The sequence below is a fragment of the Heterodontus francisci genome, unplaced genomic scaffold, assembly GCF_036365525.1.
Source record: "Heterodontus francisci isolate sHetFra1 unplaced genomic scaffold, sHetFra1.hap1 HAP1_SCAFFOLD_377, whole genome shotgun sequence".
NCBI classification, from domain to species: Eukaryota; Metazoa; Chordata; class Chondrichthyes; order Heterodontiformes; family Heterodontidae; genus Heterodontus; species Heterodontus francisci.
Genome location: NW_027142041.1, coordinates 821,050 through 834,355, shown reverse-complemented (window position 1 = coordinate 834,355; position 13,306 = coordinate 821,050). Strand labels below are relative to the sequence as shown.

Sequence of the window (13,306 nt, the reverse complement as noted above, 5' to 3'; positions counted from 1 at the left end):
ATCTGATTCTAGCTAGGATACCTACATCATCAAAGTCAGCAATGATCTCATTAAGCAGCAGCAAGCACCCAATTCCTTGTTGATTGCCCTCAGCGTCTGAGTAAAAAGAAGAAAATTCCGGGATTGATGCAAACAGCACTCCAACATGCTCATGCGATTCACAACAGAGTTCCTGGAAACAGAGCAAAAAGAGCAGGAAAATCACACTAAATTTCTAATCAGATCAAAATAATCATCGACATCATCACAACAGTCATGTATTCATTAATGCACGGAGTGGGGTGAGTATCAACGCACGGAGGGGGGAGAGAAACAATGCACAGAGGGGGCGTCAGTATCAACGCACGGAGTGGGGTGAGTATCAACACACGGAGGGGGGTGAGTATCAACGCACGGAGGGGGGAGAGTAACAATGCAGAGGGGGGTGAGTATCAACACACGGAGGGGGGTGAGTAACAACGCACGGAGTGGGGAGAGTAACAACGCACAGAGGGGGCGTCAGTATCAACGCACGGAGTGGGGTGAGTATCAACACACGGAGGGGGGTGAGTAACAACGCACGGAGGGGGGAGAGTAACAACGCACAGAGGGGGCATCAGTATCAACGCACGGAGTGGGGTGAGTAACAACGCACGGAGGGGGGAGAGAAACAATGCACAGAGGGGGCGTCAGTATCAACGCACGGAGGGGGGAAAGTAACAACGCACGGAGTGGGGTGAGTATCAACGCACGGAGGGGGGAAAGTAACAACGCACGGAGGGGGGTGAGTAACAACGCACGGAGGGGGGTGAGTAACAATGCACGGAGGGGGGTGAGTAACAACGCACGGAGGGGGGAGAGTAACAACGCACAGAGGGGGCGTCAGTATCAACGCACGGAGTGGGGTGAGTATCAACACACGGAGGGGGGTGAGTATCAACGCACGGAGGGGGGAGAGTAACAATGCAGAGGGGGGTGAGTATCAACGCACGGAGCGGAGAGAGAAACAATGCACAGAGGGGGCGTCAGTATCAACGCACGGAGTGGGGTGAGTATCAACACACGGAGGGGGGTGAGTAACAACGCACGGAGGGGGGTGAGTAACAACGCACGGAGGGGGGAGAGTATCAACGCACGGAGGGGGGAGAGTATCAACGCACGGAGGGGGGAGAGTAACAACGCACGGAGGGGGGAGAGTAACAACGCACGGAGGGGGGAGAGTAACAACGCACGGAGGGGGGAGAGTAACAACGCACGGAGGGGGGTGAGTAACAACGCACGGAGGGGGGAGAGTAACAACGCACGGAGGGGGGAGAGTAACAACGCACAGAGGGGGCGTCAGTATCAACGCACGGAGTGGGGTGAGTATCAACGCACGGAGGGGGGTGAGTAACAACGCACGGAGGGGGAAGAGTAACAACGCACAGAGGGGGCGTCAGTATCAACGCACGGAGTGGGGTGAGTATCAACGCACGGAGCGGGGTGAGTAACAACGCACGGAGGGGGGAGAGTAACAACGCACAGAGGGGGCGTCAGTATCAACGCACGGAGTGGGGTGAGTATCAACGCACGGAGGGGGGAGAGTAACAACGCACAGAGGGGGCGTCAGTATCAACGCACGGAGTGGGGTGAGTATCAAGGCACGGAGGGGGGAGAGTAACAACGCACAGAGGGGGCGTCAGTATCAACGCACGGAGCGGGGAGAGTAACAACGCACGGAGCGGGTTGAGTAACAACGCACGGAGGGGGGTGAGTATCAACGCACGGAGTGGGGTGAGTATCAACGCACGGAGGGGGGAGAGTAACAGCGCACAGAGGGGGCGTCAGTATCAACGCACGGAGTGGGGTGAGTATCAACGCACGGAGGGGGGAGAGTAACAACGCACAGAGGGGGCGTCAGTATCAACGCACGGAGTGGGGTGAGTATCAACGCACGGAGGGGGGTGAGTATCAATGCACGGAGGGGGGAGAGTAACAACGCACAGAGGGGGCGTCAGTATCAACACACGTAGTGGGGTGAGTATCAACGCACGGAGGGGGGAGAGTAACAACGCACGGAGGGGGGTGAGTAACAACGCACGGAGGGGGGAGAGTAACAACGCACGGAGTGGGGTGAGTAACAACGCACGGAGGGGGGAGAGTAACAACGCACAGAGGGGGCGTCAGTATCAACGCTCGGAGTGGGGAGAGTATCAACGCACGGAGGGGGGTGAGTAACAACGCACGGAGGGGGGAGAGTAACAACGCACGGAGGGGGCGTCAGTATCAACGCATGGAGGGGGGTGAGTAACAACGCACGGAGGGGGGAGAGTAACAACGCACGGAGTGGGGTGAGTAACAACGCACGGAGGGGGGAGAGTAACAACGCACAGAGGGGGCGTCAGTATCAACGCACGGAGTGGGGTGAGTATCAACGCACGGAGGGGGGAGAGTAACAACGCACGGAGGGGGGTGAGTAACAACGCACGGAGGGGGGAGAGTAACAACGCACGGAGGGGGGTGAGTAACAACGCACGGAGGGGGGAGAGTAACAACGCACAGAGGGGGCGTCAGTATCAACGCACGGAGTGGGGTGAGTATCAACGCACGGAGGGGGGTGAGTAACAACGCATGGAGGGGGGAGAGTAACAACGCACAGAGGGGGCGTCAGTATCAACGCACGGAGGGGGGAGAGTAATAACGCACGGAGGGGGGTGAGTAACAACGCACGGAGGGGGGAGAGTAACAACGCACAGAGGGGGCGTCAGTATCAACACACGGAGTGGGGTGAGTATCAACGCACGGAGGGGGGTGAGTAACAACGCACGGAGGGGGAAGAGTAACAAAGCACAGAGGGGGCGTCAGTATCAACGCACGTAGTGGGGTGAGTATCAACGCACGGAGGGGGGAGAGTAACAACGCACAAATGGGGCGTCAGTATCAACGCACGGAGTGGGGTGAGTATCAACGCACGGAGGGGGTTGAGTAACAACGCACGGAGTGGGATGAGTATCAACGCACGGAGGGGGAAGAGTAACAACGCACAGAGGGGGGAGAGTAACAACGCACAGAGGGGGCATCAGTATCAACGCACGGAGTGGGGTGAGTATCAACGCACGGAGGGGGGAGAGTAACAACGCACAGAGGGGGCGTCAGTATCAACGCACGGAGTGGGGTGAGTATCAATGCACGGAGGGGGGAGAGTAACAACGCACGGAGGGGGGTGAGTAACAACGCACGGAGGGGGGAGAGTAACAACGCACAGAGGGGGCGTCAGTATCAACGCACGGAGTGGGGTGAGTATCAACGCATGGAGGGGGGAGAGTAACAACGCACGGAGGGGGCGTCAGTATCAACGCACGGAGTGGGGTGAGTATCAATGCACGGAGGGGGGAGAGTAACAACGCACGGAGGGGGGTGAGTAACAACGCACGGAGGGGGCGTCAGTATCAACGCACGGAGTGGGGTGAGTATCAATGCACGGAGTGGGGAGAGTAACAACGCACGGAGGGGGGTGAGTAACAATGCACGGAGGGGGGAGAGTAACAACGCACGGAGGGGGGAGAGTAACAACGCACGGAGGGGGGTGAGTAACAACGCACGGAGGGGGGAGAGTAACAACGCACAGAGGGGACGTCAGTATCAACGCACGGAGTGGGGTGAGTATCAACGCACAGAGGGGGGAGAGTAACAACGCACGGAGGGGGGTGAGTAACAACGCACGGAGGGGGGAGAGTAACAACGCACAGAGGGGGCGTCAGTATCAACGCACGGAGTGGGGTGAGTATCAACGCACGGAGTGGGGTGAGTATCAACGCACGGAGGGGGGAGAGTAACAACGCATGGAGGGGGGAGAGTAACAACGCACGGAGGGGGGTGAGTAACAACGCACGGAGGGGGGAGAGTAACAACGCACGGAGGGGGGAGAGTAACAACGCACGGAGGGGGGAGAGTAACAACGCACAGAGGGGGCGTCAGTAATCAACGCACGGAGTGGGGTGAGTATCAACGCACGGAGGGGGGTGAGTAACAACGCACAGAGGGGGCGTCAGTATCAACGCACGGAGTGGGGTGAGTATCAACGCACGGAGGGGGGTGAGTAACAACGCACGGAGGGGGGAGAGTAACAACGCACGGAGGGGGCGTCAGTATCAACGCATGGAGGGGGGAGAGTAACAACGCACAGAGGGGGCGTCAGTATCAACGCACGGAGTGGGGTGAGTATCAACGCACGGAGGGGGGAGAGTAACAACGCACAGAGGGGGCGTCAGTATCAACGCACGGAGTGGGGTGAGTATCAACGCACGGAGGGGGGAGAGTAACAACGCACGGAGGGGTGTGAGTAACAACGCACGGAGGGGGGAGAGTAACAACGCACGGAGGGGGGTGAGTAACAACGCACGGAGGGGGGAGAGTAACAACGCACAGAGGGGGTGTCAGTATCAACGCACGGAGTGGGGTGAGTATCAACGCACGGAGGGGGGTGAGTAACAACGCATGGAGGGGGGAGAGTAACAATGCATGGAGGGGGGAGAGTAACAACGCACAGAGGGGGCGTCAGTATCAACGCACGGAGGGGGGAGAGTAACAACGCACAGAGGGGGCGTCAATATCAACGCACGGAGTGGGGTGAGTATCAACGCATGGAGGGGGGAGAGTAACAATGCACGGAGGGGGGAGAGTAACAACGCACGGAGGGGGGAGAGTAACAACGCACGGAGGGGGGTGAGTAACAACGCACGGATTGGGGTGAGTATCAACGCACGGAGTGGGGTGAGTATCAACACACGGAGGGGGGAGAGTAACAACGCACAGAGGGGGCGTCAGTATCAACGCACGGAGGTGGGTGAGTAACAACGCACGGAGGGGGGTGAGTAACAACGCATGGAGGGGGGAGAGTAACAACGCACAGAGGGGGCGTCAGTATCAACGCACGGAGGTGGGTGAGTAACAACGCACGGAGGGGGGTGAGTAACAACGCATGGAGGGGGGAGAGTAACAACGCACGGAGGGGGGTGAGTAACAACGCACGGATTGGGGTGAGTATCAACGCACGGAGTGGGGTGAGTATCAACACACGGAGGGGGGAGAGTAACAACGCACAGAGGGGGCGTCAGTATCAACGCACGGAGGTGGGTGAGTAACAACGCACGGAGGGGGGTGAGTAACAACGCATGGAGGGGGGAGAGTAACAACGCACAGAGGGGGCGTCAGTATCAACGCACGGAGGTGGGTGAGTAACAACGCACGGAGGGGGGTGAGTAACAACGCATGGAGAGGGGAGAGTAACAACGCACAGAGGGGGCGTCAGTATCAACGCACGGAGTGGGGTGAGTAGCAATGCACGGAGGGGGGAGAGTAACAACGCACGGAGGGGGGTGAGTAACAATGCACGGAGGGGGGAGAGTAACAACGCACAGAGGGGGCGTCAGTATCAACGCACGGAGTGGGGTGAGTATCAATGCACGGAGGGGGGAGAGTAACAACGCACGGAGGGGGGTGAGTAACAATGCACGGAGGGGGGAGAGTAACAACGCACGGAGTGGGGAGAGTAACAGCGCAAGGAGAGGGGTGAGTAACAACGCACGGAGGGGGGAGAGTAACAACGCACGGAGGGGGCGTCAGTATCAACGCACGGAGGGGGGAGAGTAACAACGCACAGAGGGGGCGTCAGTATCAACGCACGGAGTGGGGTGAGTATCAACGCACGGAGGGGGGAGAGTAACAACGCACGGAGGGGGCGTCAGTATCAACGCACGGAGGGGGGAGAGTAACAACGCACAGAGGGGGCGTCAGTATCAACGCACGGAGTGGGGTGAGTATCAACGCACGGAGGGGGGAGAGTAACATCGCACAGAGGGGGCGTCAGTATCAACGCACGGAGTGGGGTGAGTATCAACGCACGGAGGGGGGAGAGTAACAACGCACGGAGGGGGGTGAGTAACAACGCACGGAGGGGGGAGAGTAACAACGCACAGAGGGGGCGTCAGTATCAACGCACGGAGGGGGGAGAGTAACAACGCACAGAGGGGGCGTCAATATCAACGCACGGAGTGGGGTGAGTATCAACGCATGGAGGGGGGAGAGTAACAACGCACAGAGGGGGCGTCAGTATCAACGCACGGAGTGGGATGAGTATCAACGCACGGAGTGGGGTGAGTAACAACGCACGGAGGGGGCGTCAATATCAACGCACGGAGTGGGGTGAGTAACAACGCACCGAGGGGGGAGAGTAACAATGCACGGAGGGGGGAGAGTAACAACGCACGGAGGGGGGTGAGTAACAACGCACGGAGGGGGGTGAGTAACAACGCACGGAGGGGGGAGAGTAACAACGCACGGAGGGGGGAGAGTAACAACGCACAGAGGGGGCGTCAGTATCAACGCACGGAGTGGGGTGAGGATCAACGCACGGAGGGGGGAGAGTAACAACGCACAGAGGGAGCGTCAATATCAACGCACGGAGTGGGGTGAGTATCAACGCATGGAGGGGGGAGAGTAACAACGCACGGAATGGGTGAGTAACAACGCACCGAGGGGGGAGAGTAACAATGCACGGAGGGGGGAGAGTAACAACGCACGGAGGGGGGTGAGTAACAACGCACGGAGGGGGGAGAGTAACAACGCACGGAGGGGGCGTCAGTATCAACGCACGGAGTGGGGTGAGTATCAACGCATGGAGGGGGGAGAGTAACAACGCACGGAGGGGGGAGAGTAACAACGCACAGAGGGGGCGTCAGTATCAACGCACGGAGTGGGGTGAGTATCAACGCACGGAGGGGGGTGAGTAACAACGCACGGAGGGGGCGTCAGTATCAACGCACGGAGTGGGGTGAGTATCAACGCACGGAGGGGGGAGAGTAACAACGCACGGAGGGGGGTGAGTAACAACGCACGGAGGGGGGAGAGTAACAACGCACAGAGGGGGCGTCAGTATCAACGCACGGAGTGGGGTGAGTATCAACGCACGGAGGGGGGAGAGTAACAACGCACGGAGGGGGGAGAGTAACAACGCACAGAGGGGGCGTCAGTATCAACGCACGGAGTGGGGTGAGTATCAACGCACAGAGGGGGCGTCAGTATCAACGCACGGAGGGGGGTGAGTAACAACGCACGGAGGGGGGAGAGTAACAACGCACGGAGGGGGGAGAGTAACAACGCACGGAGGGGGGAGAGTAACAACGCATGGAGGGGGGTGAGTAACAACGCACGGAGGGGGCTTCAGTATCAACGCACGGAGTGGGGTGAGTATCAACGCATGGAGGGGGGAGAGTAACAACGCACGGAGGGGGTGAGTAACAACGCACGGAGGGGGGAGAGTAACAACGCACGGAGCGGGGAGAGTAACAACGCACGGAGGGGGGTGAGTAACAACGCACGGAGGGGGGAGAGTAACAACACACGGAGGGGGCGTGAGTATCAACGCACGGAGTGGGGTGAGTATCAACGCACGGAGGGGGGTGAGTAACAACGCACGGAGGGGGGAGAGTAACAACACACGGAGGGGGCGTGAGTATCAACGCACAGAGTGGGGTGAGTATCAACGCACGGAGTGGGGTGAGTAACAACGCACGGAGGGGGGAGAGTAACAACACACGGAGGGGGCGTGAGTATCAACGCACGGAGTGGGGTGAGTATCAACGCACGGAGTGGGGTGAGTAACAACGCACGGAGGGGGGAGAGTAACAACACACGGAGGGGGCGTGAGTATCAACACACGGTGGGGGGTGAGTATCAACGCACGGAAGGGGGTGAGTATCAATGCACAGAGGGGGGTGAGTATCAATGCACGGAGGGGGCGTGAGTATCAACGCACAGAGAGGGGTGAGTATCAACGCACGGAAGGGGGTGAGTATCAATGCACGGAGGGGGGTGAGTATCAATGCACGGAGGGGGGTGAGTATCAACACACGGAGGGGGGTGAGTAACAACGCACGGAGTGGGGAGAGTAACAACGCACAGAGGGGGCGTCAGTATCAACGCACGGAGTGGGGTGAGTATCAACACACGGAGGGGGGTGAGTAACAACGCACGGAGGGGGGAGAGTAACAACGCACAGAGGGGGCATCAGTATCAACGCACGGAGTGGGGTGAGTAACAACGCACGGAGGGGGGAGAGAAACAATGCACAGAGGGGGCGTCAGTATCAACGCACGGAGGGGGGAAAGTAACAACGCACGGAGTGGGGTGAGTATCAACGCACGGAGGGGGGAAAGTAACAACGCACGGAGGGGGGTGAGTAACAACGCACGGAGGGGGGTGAGTAACAATGCACGGAGGGGGGTGAGTAACAACGCACGGAGGGGGGAGAGTAACAACGCACAGAGGGGGCGTCAGTATCAACGCACGGAGTGGGGTGAGTATCAACACACGGAGGGGGGTGAGTATCAACGCACGGAGGGGGGAGAGTAACAATGCAGAGGGGGGTGAGTATCAACGCACGGAGCGGAGAGAGAAACAATGCACAGAGGGGGCGTCAGTATCAACGCACGGAGTGGGGTGAGTATCAACACACGGAGGGGGGTGAGTAACAACGCACGGAGGGGGGTGAGTAACAACGCACGGAGGGGGGAGAGTATCAACGCACGGAGGGGGGAGAGTATCAACGCACGGAGGGGGGAGAGTAACAACGCACGGAGGGGGGAGAGTAACAACGCACGGAGGGGGGTGAGTAACAACGCACGGAGGGGGGAGAGTAACAACGCACGGAGGGGGGAGAGTAACAACGCACAGAGGGGGCGTCAGTATCAACGCACGGAGTGGGGTGAGTATCAACGCACGGAGGGGGGTGAGTAACAACGCACGGAGGGGGAAGAGTAACAACGCACAGAGGGGGCGTCAGTATCAACGCACGGAGTGGGGTGAGTATCAACGCACGGAGCGGGGTGAGTAACAACGCACGGAGGGGGGAGAGTAACAACGCACAGAGGGGGCGTCAGTATCAACGCACGGAGTGGGGTGAGTATCAACGCACGGAGGGGGGAGAGTCACAACGCACAGAGGGGGCGTCAGTATCAACGCACGGAGTGGGGTGAGTATCAAGGCACGGAGGGGGGAGAGTAACAACGCACAGAGGGGGCGTCAGTATCAACGCACGGAGCGGGGAGAGTAACAACGCACGGAGCGGGTTGAGTAACAACGCACGGAGGGGGGTGAGTATCAACGCACGGAGTGGGGTGAGTATCAACGCACGGAGGGGGGAGAGTAACAGCGCACAGAGGGGGCGTCAGTATCAACGCACGGAGTGGGGTGAGTATCAACGCACGGAGGGGGGAGAGTAACAACGCACAGAGGGGGCGTCAGTATCAACGCACGGAGTGGGGTGAGTATCAACGCACGGAGGGGGGTGAGTATCAATGCACGGAGGGGGGAGAGTAACAACGCACAGAGGGGGCGTCAGTATCAACACACGTAGTGGGGTGAGTATCAACGCACGGAGGGGGGAGAGTAACAACGCACGGAGGGGGGTGAGTAACAACGCACGGAGGGGGGAGAGTAACAACGCACGGAGTGGGGTGAGTAACAACGCACGGAGGGGGGAGAGTAACAACGCACAGAGGGGGCGTCAGTATCAACGCTCGGAGTGGGGAGAGTATCAACGCACGGAGGGGGGTGAGTAACAACGCACGGAGGGGGGAGAGTAACAACGCACGGAGGGGGCGTCAGTATCAACGCATGGAGGGGGGTGAGTAACAACGCACGGAGGGGGGAGAGTAACAACGCACGGAGTGGGGTGAGTAACAACGCACGGAGGGGGGAGAGTAACAACGCACAGAGGGGGCGTCAGTATCAACGCACGGAGTGGGGTGAGTATCAACGCACGGAGGGGGGAGAGTAACAACGCACGGAGGGGGGTGAGTAACAACGCACGGAGGGGGGAGAGTAACAACGCACGGAGGGGGGTGAGTAACAACGCACGGAGGGGGGAGAGTAACAACGCACAGAGGGGGCGTCAGTATCAACGCACGGAGTGGGGTGAGTATCAACGCACGGAGGGGGGTGAGTAACAACGCATGGAGGGGGGAGAGTAACAACGCACAGAGGGGGCGTCAGTATCAACGCACGGAGGGGGGAGAGTAATAACGCACGGAGGGGGGTGAGTAACAACGCACGGAGGGGGGAGAGTAACAACGCACAGAGGGGGCGTCAGTATCAACACACGGAGTGGGGTGAGTATCAACGCACGGAGGGGGGTGAGTAACAACGCACGGAGGGGGAAGAGTAACAAAGCACAGAGGGGGCGTCAGTATCAACGCACGTAGTGGGGTGAGTATCAACGCACGGAGGGGGGAGAGTAACAACGCACAAATGGGGCGTCAGTATCAACGCACGGAGTGGGGTGAGTATCAACGCACGGAGGGGGTTGAGTAACAACGCACGGAGTGGGATGAGTATCAACGCACGGAGGGGGAAGAGTAACAACGCACAGAGGGGGGAGAGTAACAACGCACAGAGGGGGCGTCAGTATCAACGCACGGAGTGGGGTGAGTATCAACGCACGGAGGGGGGAGAGTAACAACGCACAGAGGGGGCGTCAGTATCAACGCACGGAGTGGGGTGAGTATCAATGCACGGAGGGGGGAGAGTAACAACGCACGGAGGGGGGTGAGTAACAACGCACGGAGGGGGGAGAGTAACAACGCACAGAGGGGGCGTCAGTATCAACGCACGGAGTGGGGTGAGTATCAACGCATGGAGGGGGGAGAGTAACAACGCACGGAGGGGGCGTCAGTATCAACGCACGGAGTGGGGTGAGTATCAATGCACGGAGGGGGGAGAGTAACAACGCACGGAGGGGGGTGAGTAACAACGCACGGAGGGGGCGTCAGTATCAACGCACGGAGTGGGGTGAGTATCAATGCACGGAGTGGGGAGAGTAACAACGCACGGAGGGGGGTGAGTAACAATGCACGGAGGGGGGAGAGTAACAACGCACGGAGGGGGGAGAGTAACAACGCACGGAGGGGGGTGAGTAACAACGCACGGAGGGGGGAGAGTAACAACGCACAGAGGGGACGTCAGTATCAACGCACGGAGTGGGGTGAGTATCAACGCACAGAGGGGGGAGAGTAACAACGCACGGAGGGGGGTGAGTAACAACGCACGGAGGGGGGAGAGTAACAACGCACAGAGGGGGCGTCAGTATCAACGCACGGAGTGGGGTGAGTATCAACGCACGGAGTGGGGTGAGTATCAACGCACGGAGGGGGGAGAGTAACAACGCATGGAGGGGGGAGAGTAACAACGCACGGAGGGGGGTGAGTAACAACGCACGGAGGGGGGAGAGTAACAACGCACGGAGGGGGGAGAGTAACAACGCACGGAGGGGGGAGAGTAACAACGCACAGAGGGGGCGTCAGTAATCAACGCACGGAGTGGGGTGAGTATCAACGCACGGAGGGGGGTGAGTAACAACGCACAGAGGGGGCGTCTGTATCAACGCACGGAGTGGGGTGAGTATCAACGCACGGAGGGGGGTGAGTAACAACGCACGGAGGGGGGAGAGTAACAACGCACGGAGGGGGCGTCAGTATCAACGCATGGAGGGGGGAGTGTAACAACGCACAGAGGGGGCGTCAGTATCAACGCACGGAGTGGGGTGAGTATCAACGCACGGAGGGGGGAGAGTAACAACGCACAGAGGGGGCGTCAGTATCAACGCACGGAGTGGGGTGAGTATCAACGCACGGAGGGGGGAGAGTAACAACGCACGGAGGGGTGTGAGTAACAACGCACGGAGGGGGGAGAGTAACAACACACGGAGGGGGGTGAGTAACAACGCACGGAGGGGGGAGAGTAACAACGCACAGAGGGGGTGTCAGTATCAACGCACGGAGTGGGGTGAGTATCAACGCACGGAGGGGGGTGAGTAACAACGCATGGAGGGGGGAGAGTAACAATGCATGGAGGGGGGAGAGTAACAACGCACAGAGGGGGCGTCAGTATCAACGCACGGAGGGGGGAGAGTAACAACGCACAGAGGGGGCGTCAATATCAACGCACGGAGTGGGGTGAGTATCAACGCATGGAGGGGGGAGAGTAACAATGCACGGAGGGGGGAGAGTAACAACGCACGGAGGGGGGAGAGTAACAACGCACGGAGGGGGGTGAGTAACAACGCACGGATTGGGGTGAGTATCAACGCACGGAGTGGGGTGAGTATCAACACACGGAGGGGGGAGAGTAACAACGCACCGAGGGGGCGTCAGTATCAACGCACGGAGGTGGGTGAGTAACAACGCACGGAGGGGGGTGAGTAACAACGCATGGAGGGGGGAGAGTAACAACGCACAGAGGGGGCGTCAGTATCAACGCACGGAGGTGGGTGAGTAACAACGCACGGAGGGGGGTGAGTAACAACGCATGGAGGGGGGAGAGTAACAACGCACGGAGGGGGGTGAGTAACAACGCACGGATTGGGGTGAGTATCAACGCACGGAGTGGGGTGAGTATCAACACACGGAGGGGGGAGAGTAACAACGCACAGAGGGGGCGTCAGTATCAACGCACGGAGGTGGGTGAGTAACAACGCACGGAGGGGGGTGAGTAACAACGCATGGAGGGGGGAGAGTAACAACGCACAGAGGGGGCGTCAGTATCAACGCACGGAGGTGGGTGAGTAACAACGCACGGAGGGGGGTGAGTAACAACGCATGGAGAGGGGAGAGTAACAACGCACAGAGGGGGCGTCAGTATCAACGCACGGAGTGGGGTGAGTATCAATGCACGGAGGGGGGAGAGTAACAACGCACGGAGGGGGGTGAGTAACAATGCACGGAGGGGGGAGAGTAACAACGCACAGAGGGGGCGTCAGTATCAACGCACGGAGTGGGGTGAGTATCAATGCACGGAGGGGGGAGAGTAACAACGCACGGAGGGGGGTGAGTAACAATGCACGGAGGGGGGAGAGTAACAACGCACGGAGTGGGGAGAGTAACAGCGCACGGAGAGGGGTGAGTAACAACGCACGGAGGGGGGAGAGTAACAACGCACGGAGGGGGCGTCAGTATCAACGCACGGAGGGGGGAGAGTAACAACGCACAGAGGGGGCGTCAGTATCAACGCACGGAGTGGGGTGAGTATCAACGCACGGAGGGGGGAGAGTAACAACGCACGGAGGGGGCGTCAGTATCAACGCACGGAGGGGGGAGAGTAACAACGCACAGAGGGGGCGTCAGTATCAACGCACGGAGTGGGGTGAGTATCAACGCACGGAGGGGGGAGAGTAACATCGCACAGAGGGGGCGTCAGTATCAACGCACGGAGTGGGGTGAGTATCAACGCACGGAGGGGGGAGAGTAACAACGCACGGAGGGGGGTGAGTAACAACGCACGGAGGGGGGAGAGT

The 13,306-nt window shown here is 59.6% G+C and overlaps 1 protein-coding gene across 1 annotated transcript in view; it reads right to left on the bottom strand.

The window, feature by feature from the left end:
- LOC137366348 (adenylate cyclase type 8-like) overlaps positions 1-13,306 on the bottom strand; it is a 266,926-nt gene that overhangs the window by 38,604 nt on the left and 215,016 nt on the right. The window contains exon 23 of the mRNA XM_068028243.1: positions 26-172. Within this exon, the coding sequence (XP_067884344.1) occupies positions 26-172 (147 nt within the window). The remainder of the gene's footprint in view (positions 1-25; positions 173-13,306) is intronic.